A 22112-nucleotide genomic window follows, 5' to 3' on the forward strand; every position below is an offset into this window, starting at 1 on the left:
AGAGAGAGAGAGAGAGAGAGAGAGAGAGAGAGAGAGAGAGAGAGAGAGAGAGAGAGAGAGAGAGTCCTTGTTTTGGTGATCTTGTCATTTTCTAAGTGGGTTTTGAAATTACGTAACACCTCTTCCTTAGCGATTCATTTTGCCTATTACAATTCACTATCCTTTTTTTTTATGTCACCAATACAAATTTAGTCAATTAAAAAAAAATATAAGTACCATACAAGATTTCATTAAGGTACAAAATCCGGAATAAATCGCTACGGGAGAGGTGTTAAGAGGCCTCCCAGATCCCATAAAAAATAGGGACCTTCAAGAATCACCTCACGCTTATGTTTACCTGTTTCATTTCACCTTATGTTTACCTGTTTCATCTCACCTTATGTTTCCCTGTTTCATTTCACCTTATGTTTCCCTGTTTCATTTCACCTTATGTTTACCTGTTTCATTTCACCTTATGTTTACCTGTTTCATTTCACCTTATGTTTACCTGTTTCATTTCACCTTACATTTCATTTCACCTTATGTTTCATCTCACCTTATGTTTACCTGTTTCATTTCACCTTATGTTTCCCTGTTTCTTCCAGCTCCACCACCTGCTCATAAGCCAGCACCCAAGCCAGTTGAGCCACCACCACCACCACCACCACCAGCTAAGCCAAAAGCACCAGCAGACAAACCCAAGCTGGAGAAGCCCGTTGGTATCGTGAACATGGCCATTGACGCCATCTTTGGTCTGGCCAAAGCCGGACGCGATGCCAAGTGGGCCCAGCCGTGGCAGACACACCCGGAGTTCCAGAAGAAGGAGGAGAAAGCGGCCCCGGTGAAGAAGAAGGTGGACACATCGCCAGGCATCATCCACAAGTTTGTCAGGCTCATCTTCGGAGAACCAAGTGGCAAACGCGACCCCAAGTGGGCCGAACCGTGGCAGACACACAAGGAACACAAGAAGGAGCCTGTCCAAGAGGTGGCGCAGAAGCCTAAGAAGGTCGACACTTCCCCTGGCATCATCCACAAGTTTGTCAGGCTCATCTTCGGAGAACCAAGTGGCAAACGCGACCCTAAATGGGCCCAGCCATGGCAGACCCACAAGGAGCACAAGAAGGAGCGGGAAAAGAAGGTGGAGAAAGAAGAGAAGAAGGTGATTCACGGAGCCTTGGGAGGCCCCATTGACATGTTGGTAAAACTGGTGTTCCCAACGGTTAAAGAAGGAACAAAGCGAGATCCCAAGTGGGCTCAGCCTTGGCAGACACACCCAGAGTTCGCCAGCAAGGCACTCCAGAAGGAGGAGAAGCCTAAGGAGAAGAAGAAGGTGATTATAGGTGCATCTGGTGGCATTCTTGACAAGCTGGTGAAACTGATCTTCGAAACCCTTCCTGAAGGTGCAAAGCGAGACCCCAAGTGGGCTCAGCCTTGGCAGACGCACCCTGAACACGCATCAAAATCAACCGCCGAACCTGCTGGGAAAAAACCTGCCAAGAAAGTGATAGCAGCCCCATCTGGCGGCATTATCGACAAGATCGTGAAACTGATCTTTGAAACCCTTCCTGAGGGCACCAAGAGGGACCCTAAATGGGCCCAACCCTGGCAGACGCACCCGGAGCACGCCACTAAGACTGCCAAGGAAGAGCCTAAGGAAGCGAAGAAGGTGAAGGTGGAGGCCTCTGGTGGAATTCTTGACAAGTTGGTAAGTCTGGTGTTCGAAGTGCCAAAAGGTAAAGTCCAAAGAGACCCCAAGTGGGCCCAGCCTTGGCAGACACACAAGGAGCACGCCAAGCACGATGCCCCAGCACCCAAGAAGCCAGAGCCAGCTGCTCCACCACCACTCAAGACGCCAGAGCCTGCCGCACCCCCACCAGCCAAGCCCGAACCAGTCACCCCGCCCAAAAAACCAGAGCCTGAGGTCGCTGCACCTCCGAAAAAGCCTGAACCAGCCCCAGCTCCCAAAGTTGAACCTGCGCCTGCTCCAAAGCCCGTAGCAGCACCAGAACCCAAGCCTGCACCCAAACCCGAGGCATTTCCTGGTGAGTGTGTGTGTGTGTGTGAGTGTGCGTGTGTGAGTGTGCCAGTGTGCGTGTGTGTGTGTGTGTGTGTGGCATGGGTAAGCCATACTGGTTCAGGGTGATTTCAAGAACCTATCATCACCCTTGGCTTAATTTGCTACTTTTTGACCCTCCCCTCTCCCTTTTCCTGTTAGGGTGCGTCTACACTTGCTGGAAACACGTGACGGACAAGATGAAGTGAAGTGCAGGGTTAGGCTACATCCACACCAAATGCTTCTTGGTGCTGGCTAGAGTTCTGCAGCACTGTCACCCATAGCAGTTCTCCTCCACACCCATCCACATCCAGGGGGACCACTTCTATGGGTTACAGTGGGGCAAAACTCCCGCCAGATAATGACCGCGTCAGCAAAGTGTCTGGTGTGGACGTGACCTTAGTTTGGCTGAAGTAACAAACTCTATACCTTGAATAAAACCCCGTGTCTCGTTTCCTCTTGTCAATCACACTTTTGGGGTGAGTGTGTCCGCACCCTACCTGTTCACTAATGACTTACGTTCAGAGCCTCATTTGTCAACACCTGTGCACAAGTACATTCACAATTAGCCAAAAAATTACCCAAGTACAGTAAAGTACAAAGATACATTTTCCATGCTAAGTGGAAAAAAAATATCTCAGTCTTGATCAGAAAACTTGCCACACCTGAATGTCACTTTTCTTTCCCAAACGTTCCCTTTCCGGCCCAAAGAACCAGTACCTCTTCTAGATTAGCCTAAGATCTGCAAAAATGTCGTAACTAAGATTATAACTTGCAGGGACAGATGTGGGATTGTTATGCACCTTTCCTTCCTCGTCTGTCCTGCAAAACTAAATCGTGGTTAAGACGGATTTGTTGATAAAGCTGTTTGTGAGAGAAAAAACTTTAGTATTTCACCCTTCGGCACATTTTTCCATAGAGATCAATCTAGTATAGTTATAGATGATGATAGGGATAGAAGCTTGGTGTCTAGAATGCCTTTCCAAACAATCCACTCCACTTCTTCCACAGTTGTGACTGTTCCACTGCCTCCCACTCCACCTCCTGGCTTACTGAGTGTTCCACCTGCCTCCACCACCTGACTCTAAGGTGGAACACAGGTGGATGAGACAAAGGTGGAGCGGGAGTGACAGGGAAGGTGGAAGGAAAGTGGAAAAAAAACTGAAGAAGTAATTTTGAGCAGAACTAGTTTTTTTTTCCCCTTCCCAAGTCTCCCTTAACCCCCTCATGTTTGGAACAACTCTAGCTCCCTATCCCACCTAACCCCAGACGATTTTCTTCAGCTGAGAGCCTGAGAGTGTTAATATGGCTAACCTCCCTTAACCTGACCCCGTAACTCCTGAAGGTGACGACGAGGACGAGGAAAGTGACGAGGAAGGTGACGATGCAGACCGGAAGAAGAAGGTGAGTAAGACCGGAAGAAGCGAGGAAGAAGTTAAGAAGATCAAGGAAGTCAAGAAGGAAGAAAGACCGAAGGAAGTCAAAAAGGAAGAGAAGTCAAAGGAAGTCAAGAAGGAAGAAGTCAAGGAACCTGCAAGACCGAAGGAAGTCAAGAAGGAAGAGAAGCCAAAGGAAGTCAAGAAGGAAGAGAAGCCAAAGGAAGTCAAGAAGGAAGAGAAGCCAAAGGAAGTCAAGAAGGATGAAAGACCGAAGGAAGTCAAGAAGGAAGAAAGACCGAAGGAAGTCAAGAAGGAAGAAAGACCGAAGGAAGTCAAGAAGGAAGAGAAGCCAAAGGAAGTCAAAAAGGAAGAAAGACCGAAGGAAGTCAAGAAGGAAGAAAGACCGAAGGAAGTCAAGAAGGAAGAGAAGCCAAAGGAAGTCAAGAAGGAAGAAGTCAAGGAACCTGCAAGACCGAAGGAAGTCAAAAAGGAAGTGAAGCCAAAGGAAGTCAAAAAGGAAGTGAAGCCAAAGGAAGTCAAAAAGGAAGTGAAGCCAAAGGAAGTCAAAAAGGAAGAGAAGCCAAAGGAAGTCAAACCCAAGGCCACAAAACCAGAGAGGGCCAAGGAAGTCAAGACACCGGAGGGACGAAAAGAGGAGGAATCCAAAAGGAGGCCAAAGGAAGTCAAAAAGGGAGAAGCAGCCAGAGAGGAGAAGAAACCACAGAAGCAAAAACTGGAGAACAAACAAACAGCCGAGAGAGCGAGGAGGGAAGTCAAAGAGCAAGTCAAAAGAGGGAGTTCAAAGCGAGGGGAGCCTACGAAGGTCAAAGATAAAGGTGTGGGAGTTCAAAGGGGTAGATTTGAGTCCCTGAGAGGTCACTGTCTTGAAGAAGCTCCCTAACACCTTTTCCTAAGCGATTTATTTTGCTTATTGTACCTCACCACGTTGCAGAAATCATTGCAAAATTGCCATATTCTGCATAAGCAAGGTGGAAAAGGATATTAACTAGCCGGATTGACTTAACACCTTTTCCTAAGCGATTTATCTTGCTTATTCAACGTTGCTAGTCTTCCATGTTGCATAAATCACTCTATTATTGCCCTATTCTGCAATGGCAAGGTGCAAAAGTGTCAACCATCCCGAACCCAAAAATAAATCGCTGAAGAAAGGGTTTTAGGGAGCTTCTGTACCCGACTGGAAAAAAAAGTCTAGGGGATTTACACACCAGATTCACCTAACAGACTGCATCTTTAGCGGGTTTTATATTACCGCTACATTCGCTAAATTTGTCACCTACTGGATAGCACTCATCGCTAAAAATACACAAATCTCCTCAGATCTTAGGAGGAAATCTTATCTTAAGCATAAAATCTCAGGAGAATTTCTTAAGTTTGAAATCGTTCGCAGCTACGTAAGATTCCTAAGAGTGTCCTTGAGATCAAACTAGGTCTATCTATCTATCTATCTATCTATTGCCAGACCCTTTAATCCCGTAAGGGGTGGCCACAAGCAAATCGCCCCCACGTCGCCCTGTCCCCCGCCATTTCATTGCCCTGCTCCCAGCTCACTCCCCGCTCCCTCATATACCTCTCAACTCCATCTATCTTTAATTCGAATTCTGTTATCTCAATCAGCGCCTTATTATCTCAGTCCGAATCGTGCTATCCTTGTCACATTCGTTATTTTCACCGTGTTAATATATTCGATTTTTTTTAACATGATTTTCTAGGTCTTATATGGAAGCTTGGGACAGTGACCTTCCTGGGGAGAAAAACTGTATTTCTAGTTGGTCTAGGAGATGTCGTAATACCTGTTCCATTGCGACTTATTCTGCAGAGAGAGAGAGAGAGAGAGAGAGAGAGAGAGGACATTTAAAACATACACAATGAAAAATCCATAGGTGTAAGTATGTAAAAATAAATCGCTATGGAAGAGGATTTAAGGAATTAACTATGTCTTTATAATCCTAAATCGCCAAGGAAGAGGATTTAGGGACCTTGCAACCCACCTATGATCCTAAATCGCCAAGAAGGAGGATTTACGGAGCTTATAATATCCCTATCATCCTAAATCGCCAAGATACAGGTGTTAAGGCGTCTCCCAGGCCAATTAGAGGTCAAGGGTAGTTTAGACAGCCAGTAGACGCAATTGCACGGGCCTGCTTGTTATGTCCTATTGCATGCTGACCTTTGACCTCTCTCGCTCGCTACGCTCGCTACCACGGCCCCGTATTGCATCGTGTCGTGTTTGCATGCTGCCTGTGTGTGTGTGTGTGTGTGTGTGTGTGTGTGTGTGTGTGTGTGTGTGTATGCTGCCTCTGTGTGTGTTTTTTTTTGCATGCCGCCTGTGTGTGTGTGTGTGTGTGTGTGTGTGTGTGTGTGTGTGTGTGTGTGTGTGTGTGTGTGTGTGTGTGTGTGTGTGTGTGTGTGTGTGTGTGTGTGTGTGTGTAACCAAGGTACACCACTAAATTTCTCTTACCCATAAAGTTCTCAGTCATTCAGCTCAACACGGCAGTACTAAAGCTAAGATCACAGCACAATAACAGCTAAACTCACCGAAGATAAAGAGAGAGAGAGCATGCACGGTGGTAAACAGCGCGTCCTCGGGGTGAAGGGATTTAAAACTGACCCTTGTAGTTGGTGTTGTGATAAATCCATCGCTTTTCCTGTTTGTAAAAGCCAAGAAACTAATTACCTGCAGTTTCTAAGATGTGGCGCTACACAGGTATTCTTGTACATATATATATACATACACTATTAACAGGTATGATTTTCGTCTCTGTGTCTTTCTCTGTGTCTCTGTCTGTCTGTCTGGCTGTCTGTCTCTGTCTCTGTCTGTCTCTCTCTCTCTGCCTGACAAGACATTTTCTGTCCTTCCCCCCCCCTCCCTTTCTCTCTCTCTCTCTCTCTCTATCTATCAAGTTAGTACATACCTCTGTCTCTCCACCTATCTATCCATCTATCTATCTGCTGTCTATCCATCTATTTATCTATCAAATTAACACATACATCTCATCATCATCATCAACCAAAATCATGAATATGTCTGTCCTCCTCTAATACCCTCTTTTCTCCCCCCCTCCGCCCCCCGCGCCCCCCCCCCAGGTCCAGATGGAGCTCCTGCCGCGCCCCCAGCTGGTGCCCCCCCAGTGGTTGATGCCCCCCCGCCCCCCAGGAAGTCGGTACTGGAGCAGGAGGCGGCGAAGGCACCCCCTCCTGCGGCGCCTATACCGAGGGAGGAAGAGGAACCCGTGAGTGTCGATTGTGTTCTCTCTCTCTCTCTCTCTCTTTCTCTCTCTCTCTCTCTTAGCCTCTTCAGGAGTAGGACTTTATTTCCCTGAACCAAATGTTTCTCTCTCTCTCTCTCTCTCTCTCTCTCTCTCTCTCTCTCTCACCTACGGAAGATGCATATGTAGCTTTATATATGGGCGTTTGTACCAATAATAATAATAATAATAATAATAATAATAATAATAATAATAAATAAATAAATACACACGCACATACGTTTATAATTAAGTCACCTGAATCATGACCCACATCTGGAGACTCAACCTGAAATCGCCAATTACAGGTAGTGGTGGCTCCTTCCGCCCTACGCTCTCGTGACAGACTGGAGGAGATCTTAGGGCTGGACCAAACCTCCCAGGACATCGCAGCCCGCACGCAGCCCATAGCCCAGGCCACACTCACAAGCCTGAAGTCCATTTACGAGAATACGGTGAAGCCCCTCGAGGTTCTATATAAATACCAAGACATCTCCAACAGACACGTGTCCGATGCTGAGCTGTTCGGTACCCCCCTCATCCTCTTCGTCGGACCCTACTCTACCGGGAAGTCCTCATTTATCAACTACCTCCTTGGAATTGAGTACACGAAGCGAGCTCTCAGGACTGGTGAGTGGGGAGTGAGTGGGGAGTGAGTGGGGAGTGAGTGGGGAGTGGGTGGGGTAGGAATGGACGGTGGGTGTGAAGAGTGATGGGAGTGCTGAAGACTGATGAGAGAGAGAGAGAGAGAGAGAGAGAGAGAGAGAGAGAGAGAGAGAGAGAGAGGTGGAGTGGCCCTACAGACAGAACGTTTTACCTATATATGTCTCTCGCTGCTATTCATTCTCTCTCTCTCTCTCTCTCTCTCTCTCTCTCTTCCTTTTTCTCACTCAATCTCCTCTCCTCCTCTCTCACTCTCTCACTTTCTCCAGGCACTTCTCCTAGCCACGGCGTCTTCCGGGTGGTCCAGTACGGGGAGACGGACAGCGAATTGGACGGAACGGCGATCAGCGCTCAGAGGCACTTCGCATCGCTACAGAAATACGGCCAGAATTTCATCGACCAGTTGCACGGAAAGGCTTTACACTCCCAGCTGCTCAAAAAGGTTAGAGATAGATTTAGAGATAGTTTTAAGACACAGAATTAACACTCTCTGGTTCCTATGGCCACGAAAAAGAATATGAAGGTTTTACAATTTCATCAACCAGCTGTAAGGTACCGCGCCACACTACCAGCTGTGCAAGATGGTTAGACAGCTGGATGATAGGAATTAACACTCTCAGGCGCCACTCCTTCAAAGTTATGATATGGATTTACATAAGTTACATTGCCTACCGTTTAAAACATGATGGTTCTTTACTTAACAAGGGAAAAACACTCTTCTATCCATCCATCTACGTGGAGTCAAAGGCTTTTCGTCTCATTAACTCTCCTCCTCTTACTGGCTCCCTTCAACCTCTGTCTCTTCGCCGCACTGTTGCATCTTTTTCTCTCTTCCCTTCAACCTCTGTCTCTTTGCCGCACTGTTGCATCTTTATCTCTTCTCCCTTCAACCTCTGTCTCTTCGCCGCACTGTTGCATCTTTATCTCTTCTCCCTTCAACCTCTGTCTCTTCGCCGCACTGTTGCATCTTTATCTCTCTTCTATCGCTACTTCAATGGTCACTGCTCCTCTGAACTATCTGCATGCATCCCTCCACCACTACGGCGGGCACGTAGCACCCGTCTAGCAACAAACTCTCATCCTTTTTCTCTGCCCAACTCTCCAATGCAAGAGTTAACCGCTACTTCCAGTCTTTCATGTATGCAACAGGTCAACTCTGGAACTGTCTCCCTCTGTCTGTATTTCCTACTGCCTATGACCTCCAGTCTTTCAAACGCAGTGTGTCCAGGCATCTCGAAATGAACGGATCTTGAATTGGGCTCACTGTTATCTTGTCTTTGTTTTTTCTTGGAGGGAACAATCTGCGGGTTCCTGGCCTTGGGTTCCTTCTTCTTTGCATAAAAAAAAGACACATGGATGAAAATAAAATAGACAGATATTTAGATGGATGGCTAGATAGATATATGTAGATAGATAGATAGATAGATAAAAGGATGGATGGATGTAGATAGATAAACAGATAGCAAGATAGATAGAATTATTATATGTATGAGAGAGAGAGAGAGAGAGAGAGAGAGAGAGAGAGAGAAATAAGAAGTCATGTAAAGATAACCTATTCACAAAAGACAAAATGGCCACCTGAATTATCGATCAAGATAATAATAATAATAATAATAATAATAATAATAATAATAGTAATTGTTTGTATAATGATAGTTAAGAAGTCACTGCATGATAGTATTGTGATCCCTACCCTGACGTATGGAAGCGAGGCGTGGACCTTGCAAGAGGGGAACAAGTCAAGAGTGAGAGCAGTGGAAATGAGTTACTTGAGAGGAGCATGTGGAGTGACGTGGAGGGACAGGTTGACAAATGAAGAAATGAAGGAACGTTGTGGGGTGGATGTGGATGTGGTTGAAAAGATTAGGAGAAATACACTGAGGTGGTTTGGACATGTGGAGAGAATGGAGAATGAAAGACTGACTAAGAGGGTGTATGTAGGTGAGGTGGAGGGAGGGAGAGGGAGGGGTAGACCGAGGATGAGGTGGAGGGATGGAGTTGAGAGGTATATGAGGGAGGGGGGGGTGAGTTGGGGGGAGGGTAGTCAAATGGTGGGTGACAGAGTGACTTGGAGGCGTTTTGTCTGCGGCCACCCTTTGCGGGATTAGGGCGTCGGGCTATAGATAGATAGATATATAATGAGAGTTACTTCCGCCATTTTCCTTAAGGCGGAAGTGTGTGTACCTTCACGTCCGCAAGAAGGGGGGGGGGAAGTGTGGCGGGGTGTGGTACTAGTGTGGTATAAATGTGGTACTGTGGTGGAAAGAGTGGAGTATGGCTGAGGCTAATAACTCCACTCCACTCCACTCCACCCCACTCCACCCCACCCCACTCAACCCAAATCAACCCCACTCAACCAAACTCAACCCCACTCAACCAAACTCAACCCCACTCAATCAAATTCAACCCCACTCCACCCCACTCCGCCCCACCCCACTCCACCCCACCCCACCCCACTCCACTCCACTCCACTCCACCCCACTCCACCCCACTCCATAATCCGAGGGAGCGTCAGGCGAGAAGAATAAAGATGAGAGGTTTTGTCCTTTACCAAGCACGCCTCTCTCTCTCTCTCTCTCACACACACACACACACACACACACACACACACACACACACACACACACACACACACACGTTCTCCTTACTGCCACACACTTTTCTACACACACACACACATACACACACACACACACACACACACACACACACACACACACACACACACACACACTCTCTCTCTCTCTCCCTCTCTCTCTCTCTCTCTCTCTCTCTCTCTCTCGTTTTATCCCTCTTTCCTCCATCCCATTAAATCTGTATCCTTTAATCTCTCTCTCTCTCTCTCCTTACTTGCTGGAGAGGGGCGCCTTGACGTGGTGGCACTGATATAACTGGGTGGTGGAGCTGCCTGGTTATACACACGTCCCTCAACTCCCTCCCTATCCCCCTCCCTCCCCCGTTTATGTGTCTCCCTCCTCTCTCCCCTCCCCCTCCCTCTCCCTTCCCCCCTCTCCTCCTTTCACTCCCTCCCCCTCCTCTCTTCATATCTCTCTCCCCCCTCCCTCCCCCGTTCATATCTCCCCATCCTCCCATCCCTCCCCTCCTCTCCCCCTTTCACTTCCTCCCCCTCTTCCCCTTATCTCTCTCCCTCCTCCCTCCCTCCCCCTCCCCCTCCCCAAAACTTGAGAGGAAAGTGAGAGAGCGAAGGAAAGTGAAACTGCTTAGTGCACGAGCGAGATCCTCTTTTCTCACCTCTCTCTCTCTCTCTCTCCCTCCCTCTCTCTCTCTCTCTCTCCCTCCCTCTCTCTCTCTCTCTCTCTAACACATACGGGACAGGTGAGAGAGAGGCGCTCAGGTGTGCACTGTAATTTTCACCTTTACGCTCAGGTAAATTAAGCTGATTATAAGGAGAGGGAAAAAATCACTGCTGAAAAGACACTACTATACTGCACACTGCCACACTTCACACTACCACACTACACACTGCTACACCTCACACTACCACACTTCACACTGCCACACTTCACACTGCTACACCTCACACTGCTATACTGCACACTGCCACACTTCACACTGCCACACTGCACACTGCCACACCTCACACTGCCACACTTCACACTACCACACTGCACACTGCCACACCTCACACTGCCACACTTCACACTGCCACACTGCACACTGCCACACCTCACACTGCCACACTTCACACTGCCACACTGCACACTGCCACACTTCACACTACCACACTGCACACTGCCACACCTCACACTGCCACACTTCACACTACCACACTACACACTGCCACACCTCACACTGCCACACTTCACACTGCCACACTACACACTGCCACACCTCACACTGCCACACTTCACACTACCACACTTCACACTACCACACTGCACACTGCCACACCTCACACTGCCACACTTCACATTGCCACACCTCACACTGCCACACTTCACACTGCCACACCTCACACTGCTACACTTCACACTGCCACACCTCACACTGCCACACTTCACACTGCCACACCTCACACTGCTACACTTCACACTGCTACACTTCACACTGCCACACTTCACACTGCCACACTTCACACTGCTACACTTCACACTGCCACACTTCACACTGCCACACTTCACACTGCCACACTGCACACTGCCACACTGCACACTGCCACACTTCACACTGCCACACCTCACACTGCCACACTTCACACTACCACACTTCACACTACCACACTTCACACTGCCACACTGCACACTGCCACACTTCACACTGCCACACCTCACACTGCCACACTTCACACTGCCACACCTCACACTGCCACACTTCACACTACCACACTTCACACTACCACACTGCACACTGCCACACCTCACACTGCCACACTTCACACTGCCACACCTCACACTGCCACACTTCACACTGCCACACTTCACACTGCCACACCACACACTGCCACACCACACACTGCCACACTTCACACTGCCACACCTCACACTGCCACACTTCACACTGCCACACTTCACACTGCCAAACCACACACTGCCACACCTCACACTGCCACACTTCACACTGCCACACCTCACACTACCACACTTCACACTACCACACTTCACACTGCCACACTGCACACTGCCACACCTCACACTGCCACACCTCACACTACCACACTTCACACTACTACACTTCACACTACCACACTTCACACTGCCACACCTCACACTACCACACCTCACACTGCCACACCTCACACTACCACACCTCACACTGCCACACCTCACACTACCACACCTCACACTGCCACACCACACCACACACTACCACACCTCACACTGCCACACCACACCACACACTGCCACACCACACCACACACTGCCACACCTCACACTACCACACCTCACACTGTCACACATCACGTCATACTGCATAAGGGTGATTACGGATGAGGTGTGCGTGCGTCCGCAACTCTAATGCGATGTCTCCTGAACCCGTTGACCGATTTCCACCAACTTTTGCGAGTATGGGTGAAAAATGTCCTTACTATATCACTCCACGTCACACTTCAGATGCCTGCGTCACTCTCACTGATGTCTAGTGTGAAGGAGCATCATCTACGGGCAGAGATGCATGCCACACTTCTCTCAGCTTCGGAACAGTGTGAAGAAGAGTGTGTGAAGTGGAAGAGGTGAAATATTGGGTGAACTTCTGTCTATATCTTTACCACAACAACTGATAGGAAAAATAAATGGCTTTTGGATTTCTGATATAAGAGTGAGTTGTTTCTAGACTGTCTTTCGTAAACTGAGAGTTATTCTAAGCATGAACAAGTTAGGGTTAAGTTAGGTCAAAGGTTTCTATGCATGGGAGAGAAAGAACAAGGTCAGGTTAGTGTGTGTGTGTGTGTGTGTGTGTGTGTGTGTGTGTGTGTGTGTGTGTGTGTGTGTGTGTGTGTGTGTGTTTTAGTGCATGAGAGCGAGGTTAATCCAGGTCAAACTTCCTATGCATGAGGGTGAGTTGGCCCCCACGTGTTGTCTGTCTCACCTGCCCTCACCTGACCCGCCCTGCCCCGAGAAGAGAAGGTGCCCCGCGGAGTTGCCCTGCCTGCATGCCCTGCCTACAGCGTCCCTACCCCCGCCACCACACTTGCCCCGCCCTGCCCCGAGAAGAGGAGGTGCCCCGCGGAGTTGCCCTGCCTGCATGCCCTACCTCTAGCGTCCCTCCTTCCTCCGCCACACCTGCCCCGCCTCACCTGAGAAGAGGAGGTGCCCCGCGGAGTTGCCCTGCCTGCATGCCCTGCCTCCAGCGTCCTTCCCACCGCCACCACACCTGCGTCGATGCTGCCGGGGCTCGCATGCCTAATTGGTTTCTGTGGAAGGTGATTTACAAGCTTCTCCAGTAGCCTGTTAGGCATGTGGGTCCCGCATGGTCTGCCCCACCACAACCACAACCACAACCACAACCTCCCGGAAGCTCAAGTTAACTCCTGGAATCACCACTTAACTACCACAATCACCTGTCAACTACCACCATCCCAAATCACCACTCAACTACCACCATCTCAATCACCACTCAACTACCACCATCTCAAATCATCACTCACTACCACCATCTCAAATCACCACTCACTACCACCATCTCAATCACCACTCACTGCCACCATCCCAGTCAACTACCACCATCTCAATCACCACTCAACTAGCACCACCTCAATCACCACTCAACCACAGCACCTCCACACCTGACCAACATCCCTAACTCCTTTTCTTACCTTACACCTGCGTGTCACCTGAGTTCTTGCAATCACGTATCCTGCACTTCTTCGTGACTATTTTAAGACAGATCATAGTGCCTTAACATCATCTTAGAGCCTATGTAGATGTCGAGGAGAATAGTGGGGTTTAATTCGTAAAATAAATCGCTCAGGAAAAAGTGCTACGGGGTCTCCTAACACCACGCGAATACAGGTAAATATCCAACTTTTTTTTCAGCTTATTTCTCATCGCTCAGTAGCAGAAAGGAATATGTTACGGCTCTGCATCCTTCACAGTAGCACTTCTTCGTGACTAGATCCTTATTCTGGCATGAAAATCCCTTGTTACTGATAAATTAAGAAGGAGAGATGGCAATTTTGGACCAGGTTGGAGTGAACGGAGTATAGCATCAATGCTCATACGATCGGTTAACCCCTTCAGTACGATGACGTCTTCTTACCTGCTTTGTGTGTGTGTGTGTGTGTGTGTGCGTGTGTTCCTGGATAATATGTTTGGTTTAATCTTATCATTCCCTTAATCATCCACTTTACAATGCACCCATCTTCACTTCACAGGGTATACTCCTCCCCCAACCACACCCCTGCCCCACCCATCACCATCACTCCATCCACCCCCCACCCCTCCCCCACCCATCACCATCACTCCATCCACCCCAACCCTTCTTCTCCCCCTCTCCCCCAACATAAATCTCCCCACCATTAGCACCCCCACACAAACAACGCCTATTTGCATTGTCTGTCTGTCTGTCTGCTCTCTCTCTCTCTCTCTCTCTCAATTCATACTCTTCCAGACGATTTCATTCAGCTTATGTATGTATGTATGTATGTACGTATGTATGTATATATGTGTATGTATGTATTAGTATGTAGGTATGTATGTACGTATGTATGTATATATGTGTATGTATGTATGGAGTGTGTATGTATGTATGTATGTATGTATTCGTATGTACGTATGTGTATGTATGTATGCATGTATGTATATATGTACGTATGTATGTATGTATGTATGTGTATGTATGTATGTATGTATGTATGTGTGTGTATGTATGGAGTGTGTATGTATGTATGTACGTATTCATATCTTAAGTCTGATCACGTTAAACTGAAAATTTCGCAGTTACGCAAAAATCAACGCATAAAATATTGTACTTACGCTAGTGTAGGTATTGCCGTAAGTAGGTGTGATGTGGTAAGTAGGTCTTTGCATACCGGTTTATTTATGGTGTTGTGTGTGGTTATGGTTGCACACACACACACACACACACACACACACACACACACACACACACACACACACATACATATACGGACAGACAGACAGACAAGCATACATACATACATATATAGACACACACACACACACACACACACACACACACACACACACACACACAAGCACACAAAAAAAATACATACACACACACACAATCAAATATACGTACATACATACATATAGACAGACAGACAGACAGACAGACACACACACACACACACACACACACACACACACACAACCCCCCAACACACGTCAGAGTGCCATTATCTTGAAGACGATGCCAAGAAACAACTAATACTCTCTCTCACTCGCTCACTTTCTTTATTTTCTTTACGAGAGCAAGAGAGAAAGTGCCTGGATTTTCTCACTGCTAACCGCGCTCTGAAGTGTGGCACGCAGGCTAATTTTTCTATCTATTATTATATCTATTGGGGTTCCACAAATATGCTTAAGAAATTGGAGGAACTTAAGAAGGTATTTAAGACGCCTCCCCTCCTCCCTCCCTCTCTCCCTCCCTCCCCTCCCCTCTCCTCCCCCAGGCGACCCCTCCTCCCTCTCACCTTCCCTCCTCCTCCTCCTCCTCCTCCTCCTCCTTCTCTCCATTACCTTCGTCTCCCCTTTCTGCGTGAGGTATTGGTGCTCTCTCTCTCTCTCTCTCTCTCTCTCTCTCTCTCTCTCCATTACCTTTGTCTTCCCCCTTCTGCGTGAGGTCTCAGTCTGTCTGTCTGTCTGTCTGTCTGTCTGTCTCTCTCTCTCTCTCTTTCTTTCTCTCAAGCCCTAGTAACCAAAGAGACGCGAGTATTAGAAACCAGGTCTTAGTATTTCTCACTCAAAGGAGGCTACGGGCCAGAGGAACACCTTGTAACTCTAACGATGCCAATTAACAAGCTCGTCCTCCAAGGTCCTACTCCAGGGTCGTCCTCCATTCCCTCCCCCCCTTACGCAATTCTCGTGGGAGCCTCAAGGATAAACTCGAAAGGCGACGTCGAGGGGGAGGTTGTTGTTGTTGAGTTACCCCTGTTTGTCTCGCCGACCAGACTTATCAACCGCAAGCAAGTCCGGGTGAGGTGCGGGCAGTGTGGAGGTTTTGTTTCCCGATGGACGCCGCATTTTCGTCTCTCATAGTACGCTCCACATCACCTCGTTATCTGGTTATATGGTTACCACCCAGCGTCATAAATGGTTTCATGAGTTGTATTTTATTAGGCTTGTCACTCGGTGTAGAGTCACCTGAAGTGGAAAGAGGAGTAATTAAAAGTGACAGAAGATGGAGGGAAAAGGAAGGAAAGGAGGGAAGGGAAGGAAGGGAAGAAGGAGTGAAGGAAAGAAGAAAAGAAGAAAAATGAGGGAAAGGGAAGAAGGAGAGAAAGGAGAGGGAAGGAGAAGAAGGAGAGGAAAGGAGAGGGAAGGAGGAGGAGGAGAGAAAAGAGGGAGAGGGAAGGAAGGAAAAAACTCTACGGGAAACACACATACGAACAGGAAACAAAATAAACTCTACGGGAAACACACATAACAACAATGAACGCGGGGGGGACGGGCCCACCCACTCATCTGTTAATTAATCCACCTTTCTCTGCCCCCCCAGGTGACCCTCGTGGAAGCCCCGGGGATTCTGGAGATGCGGAGGCCTGGGGAACGACTCTATCCCTATAACGACGTGGTTCAGTGGTTTATTGACAGAGCTGACCTGATTCTGGTGATGTTTGACTATACGAAGCTTGACGCTGGGTATGAACTGGAGGCGATATTGGACCAGCTCAAGGGACGCGAAGCACAGGTGAGAGATAGATAGATAGATAGATAGATAGATAGATAGATAGACAGACAGACAGATAGATAGGTAGATAGATAGATAAAAAGATAGATGGATGGATATGGATAGATCTATAGATGGATAGATAGACAGACAGACGGATAGATAGATAGGTAAATAGATAGATAGACAGGTAGATAGATAGATAGATAGATAGACAGACAGATAGATATTCGATTATACCAAGTTTGATGTTGGCTATGAAGTGGTGATACTGGATAGAGAGAGAGAGAGAGAGAGAGAGAGATTATGCCCTTTCTTCTAATCAGTCTATCTACAGGTCTATCTATCTATTAATCCATCTGTCTGTCTGATGATGATGATGATGATGATGATGATGATGATGATGATGATGATGGGTGAGATAGTGCGCAAAAAACAAAAATAATAATAATAATAATAATAATAATAATAATAATAATAATAATAATAATAACGATAACGATGATGACAGAGGTAGTGAGGGGGGAGGTAGGGAGGAACAGACTATGTATCATCTACTATCTATCTACCAACTTCTATCTACTATCTATCTACCATCTACAATCTACTATCTACCATCTACCACCTACCATATGCCATCTATCTACCATCTACCACCTACCATGTACCACCTCTACCATCTACAGTACTACCTATCACCTACCATCTACTATCTACCATCTACTATCTACTATTTACCATCTATCTACCACCTATCTACCATCTACTATCTACCATCTACCATCTATCTACCATCTACTATCTACTATCTACCATCTATCTACCATCTACTATCTACTATCTACCATCTACCATCTACCCCATGATTAACCTCAGATACGCCGTGCTCTGTAGCCTGCCTCTTATAACGGGACTCAAGACGCACTGAAGACGATGCTAAAGAAATGATATTATACTAAGACGATTTATGAATATCCCATCATCTTAAGTCACGTTATACATGATCCTCTTTCGTCTTCTTGTTCTTCCTCTTCTTCTTCTTCCTCTTCGTCTTCCTCTTCTTCTTCTTTGTCGTCTCCTCCTCCTCCTCCTCTCCTCTTCTTCCTCCTCCTCCTTTTCCCTTTTCTTTTTCTTCTCCTCTTCCTCCTCCTCCTCCTCTTCTTCATCTTCCTTTTTCTTCTTCGTCTTCTCCTCCTCCTCTCCTCTTCCTCCTCCTCCTCCTTTTCCCTTTTCTTTTTCTTCTCTTCCTCCTCCTCCTCCTCCTCCTCCTCTTCCTCCTCCTTCTTCTCCTTCTTCCAGACCCGCATCCTGCTCAACAAGGCAGACCAGGTGGCGGCCGAGGAGCTAATCAAGGTTCAAGGCAGCCTGTTCTGGAATCTCAGTCCCCTCCTTGGCGTGTCGTCCCCTCCCACCGTATACGCGGGCTCCTTCGCCTCCAGACCCTACCGCAGTGGCTCCCCCGCAAGGCTGTTCCAGGTGAGGCGGGGCTGGAATGCTAACTGGAAGGGTGTAGGGTGGACTGGAAGAGTGTAAGGTGGACTGGAAGAGAGTAAGGTGGACTGGAAGGGTGTAAGGTGGACTGGAAGGGTGTAAGGTGGACTGGAAGGGTGTAGGGTGGACTGGAGGAGTGTGGAATGACCTGGGATATGGCTGGAATGCTGTCTGGAAGAGTGTAGGATGGACTGGAAGGGTGTTGGGTGGACTGGAAGGGTGTTGGGTGGACTGGAAGGGTGTAGGGTGGACTGGAAGAGTGTAGGGTGGACTGGAAGGGTGTAGGGTGGACTGGAAGAGTGTAGGGTGGACTGGAAGGGTGTTGGGTGGACTGGAAGAGTGTAGGGTGAACTGGAAGAGTGTAGGGTGAGCTGGAGAGTGTAGGGTGGACTGGAGGAGTGTAGGGTGGACTGGGTGTTGGGTGGACTGGAAGAGTGTAGGTTGGACTGGAAGGGTGTAGGGTGGACTAGAAGGGTGTAGGTTGGACTGGAAGGGTGTAGGGTAAACTGGAAGGGTGTAGGGTGGACTGGAAGGGTGTTGGGTGGACTGGAAGAGTGTAGAATGCCCTGAGGTGTGGCTGGAAGACTGACTGGAAGAGTGTAGGTTGAACTCACTCACTCTACTTCACCTTCTCACTCTCTCTCTCTCTCTCTCTCTCTCTCTCTCTCTCTCTCTCACTTTCTCACTTCCTCTCACTCTCCCACAGGCACAGGAGGAGGCCCTACTGAGTGACATAGCCCTCGCGATCAACTCCAGAGTGGACAACCGCATCGCCATCGCTCGTAGACACGCTGTACGTACTCACACACACACACACACACACACACACACACACACACACACACACACACACACACACACACACACACACACACACACACACACACACACACACACACACACACACACACACACACACACACACACACACACACACACACACACACACACACACACACACACACACACACACACACACATTACTAACAAACCTGCTATACGATATTAATTGCACACACACACACACACACACACACACACACACACACACACACACACACACACACCATATTCTTTTTATTTTCACTTCTGACTTCTGTAAATCATCTCAGGGTTAAAGAAAAATGGTCTCATTAATCCCAACTGGAGGTCATAAATCCTACCTGAAGGTCATTCGCGATGGAAAGGTCAAAGAAAAGAAGTGTTAGGTAATGATAAGAGATAAACGGACAACACGTAAAAATTATGGCGCGGGACAGGACGACATGGAGGCGATTTGTTTGTGGCCACCCCTTGCAGGATAGATAGATAGAATTAAAGAAAACTTGACTTTCAGGGGTGACTTCTCTTAAAAATTATCCCTGTACCCCGTCTCACCTCCCCTTGCAACTCACCTTTCTTCCTAACTCTCCTCATTGACTATCCTTGCCTTATTACGCAGGTGTGACGTCTCTTTGTACTATCCTTCTACCCCATCATACCTATCCACGCAACTCACCTTTCCTCGTAACTCTCCTCACTGTCTATCCTTTCTTCGCGACTCTCCTCACCGACTATCCTTTCTTCATGACTCTCCTCACTGACTATCCTTCTTCGCGACTTTCCTCACTGACTATCCTTTCTTCGCGACTTTCCTCACTGACTATCCTTCTTCGCGACTCTCCTCACTGACTATCCCTCCTTCACGACCCTTCTCACTAGCCATCCTTCCTTCGCGACTTTCCTCACTGACAATCCCTTTCCTCGCAACTTCCTCACTGACTATCTTTCCCCCTCGACTCCCCCTTGACTCCCCTTCCTCCGTGACTCACTAACTCTCCCCAACTGCGCAGGTGCGAGTGAGGAACCACGCGCAGATGGTGGACACTTACCTGACGACGTTCTACCGCAACAAGGGCTTCCTCACCAGTAAACACAAGCTGGCCGAAGACATCATAGAAAACCCACATTCGTACAACATCTACGAAGGAATTAGTCTTCTCACCAACATCTCCCGTTACGACCTACCTGATCCAGAGGTGTACAGGGACTTCTTCAGGTGAGATGGAGAGGGGAGGGAAGGAGGGAGGCACGGAGGGAAAAGGGAGGGAAGGCTAGGCAGGAGGGAAGAGGGAGGGTCACCTTACCAACTTCTCCCGCCTCGACCTACCTGATCCATAGGTGTACAGGGACTTCTTCAGGTGAGATGGAGAGGGGAGGGAGGGAAGGAGGGAGGGAGGGAGGAAAGGAGGGAGGAAAGGGTAGGCTGAGAAGGAAGATGGAAAAGAGAAAGGAAGGGATAAGGAGGGAAAGCTGGGAAGAAGGGTAGGTAGGCTGAGAAGGAAGGAGGGAGGGAGGGAAGGAGGGAAGAGGAAGGAACTGGGTAAGGATAGGAAAGAAGGAAGAAGAGGGTAGGTTGAGAAGGAAGGTAGAAAAGAGAGAGGAAAGGATAAGGAGGGAAAATTGGGAAGGAAGGAGGTAAAATAGAATGAAGGAAGGAAGGAGGGGAAAGGAGGAGAAATCTGGAAGAAAGAAGGTAAAGACAGGAGGGAAGGAAAGACAGAAAAGGAGGGAAAGCTGGAAGGAGGGAAAGATGGTTAAGGGAAAGACAGACAGAAGGAGGGAAGGAAGGAGGAAATAAAGACAGGAGGAAAGACAGGAAGAGAAGGATGGGAAGGAGGAAGATATGAGGAAAGAAGGAAGGGAAGGAATGCAATGTAGGAAGAAAGGAGAGATGGGAAGGGTTGTAAGGAAGGAAGGAAGGAAGGAAGGAAGGAAGGAAGGAAGGAAGGATAGAAGGAGAGGGAGGGAGGATGGAAGGAGAGGGAGGGAGGAAGGAGAGAGAGGGAGGGACGGGCTGAGGAAATGAGCTCCTGATTGACAGAATTAAGTGAAGTAGAGGTCGTGTGTGTGTGTGTGTGTGTGTGTGTGTGTGTGTGTGTGTGTGTGTGTGTGTGTGTGTGTGTGTGTGTGTGTGTGTGTGTGTGTGTGTGTGTGTGTGTGTGTGTGTGTGTGTGCTAACTGCCCTGCCTCACCCTCACCGTCTCTCCGGCAGGGTGCACAACCTGTACGACTTCCCAACGCTGCGTGCCACCTGCTCGTACTTCCGTGGGTGTCCTCTCACCAAGATCGACACCGCCGTCAGCTCTGAGTTGCCGGAGCTGCTGGAGCGGTACCGGCGGCTGTACGAGGCCGCCATCGCCGCCCCCGCACCCGCCGCACGGCCTGCCTCACCCGTCCCCGGCCCGGCAGTCCGCGGCAACGTGCCCGCCGCGGCCACCGCCCGCACCTCGTGAGTGGGTCAGCGCCGCACCTCGCGGGGCCCTGCCCAGTGTGACGCAGCTGGAGATACCGCCGTGAGCGCTGTGCCGCGGCCCGCAGCGGGGGCAAGTCGGGGCCGCAGGTCACCCCGCCCTGCCCCCGCCGCCCGCCGCCGCACCTACCTTACTGGAGACTGACCTGCCACCGTCCTGCCCCGGGGGACGCCTTCCCCTGGCGGCACGAGGCGGCAGCGTCCCGCCACACCCCGCCCCTCCTGCCCTGCCCACCACGTGACCTGCAGGCGGGGTGTGGCGGGACACAGCGCCGGCCGGCCTTGCCCCGCAGCTGCACCTGTGCTGCGGGAGGGGCCACAGCCGCACCTGCTCATGGAGACCCGGTATACCAGGTACACCGCCGCTGTGGCCGGTGTACCGTGACGCAGCATTCCAGCCCCGCCCCGCCGCGCCCTGGGACGCCCCTGGACGCCCCGGGGCTGCCGCGCCAGGCTGGACCACAGTAGATTAAGGCCCAGCACAGCACGGATGAGTGACGATCTAGTCAGTGTGGCGGACCCGACTCGCTCTGCCTCACACCTGCCCCGCCACACAGATGCTCACCTGACCCCACCTGCACACCAGCACACCTGTACACCACGGTAGTTAGGATATCACTACCTTAGCGTCCCTGATGACCTGCCCCTCCCTCACACACGCACACACACACACACAC

General features: G+C 49.1%; 1 protein-coding gene across 2 annotated transcripts in view; it reads left to right on the plus strand.

Moving 5' to 3' along the window:
- LOC145417309 (uncharacterized) overlaps window positions 1-21569 on the plus strand; it is a 46161-nt gene extending 24592 nt beyond the window's left edge. For both annotated transcript variants that reach the window (XM_080285981.1, XM_080285982.1), the window contains exons 5-13: window positions 585-2021; window positions 6517-6662; window positions 6986-7307; window positions 7610-7782; window positions 16482-16673; window positions 17952-18128; window positions 18850-18936; window positions 19976-20181; window positions 21178-21569. In XM_080285981.1, the coding sequence (XP_080142107.1) occupies window positions 585-2021; window positions 6517-6662; window positions 6986-7307; window positions 7610-7782; window positions 16482-16673; window positions 17952-18128; window positions 18850-18936; window positions 19976-20181; window positions 21178-21418 (2981 nt within the window). In that variant the 3' untranslated portion in view covers window positions 21419-21569. The remainder of the gene's footprint in view (window positions 1-584; window positions 2022-6516; window positions 6663-6985; window positions 7308-7609; window positions 7783-16481; window positions 16674-17951; window positions 18129-18849; window positions 18937-19975; window positions 20182-21177) is intronic.
- The last annotated feature ends 543 nt before the right edge of the window (window positions 21570-22112 follow it).

The sequence above is a fragment of the Coenobita brevimanus genome, chromosome 110 (genome assembly GCF_032717465.1).
Source record: "Coenobita brevimanus isolate Jiangsu-jjx chromosome 110, ASM3271746v2, whole genome shotgun sequence".
Lineage (NCBI taxonomy): Eukaryota > Metazoa > Arthropoda > Malacostraca > Decapoda > Coenobitidae > Coenobita > Coenobita brevimanus.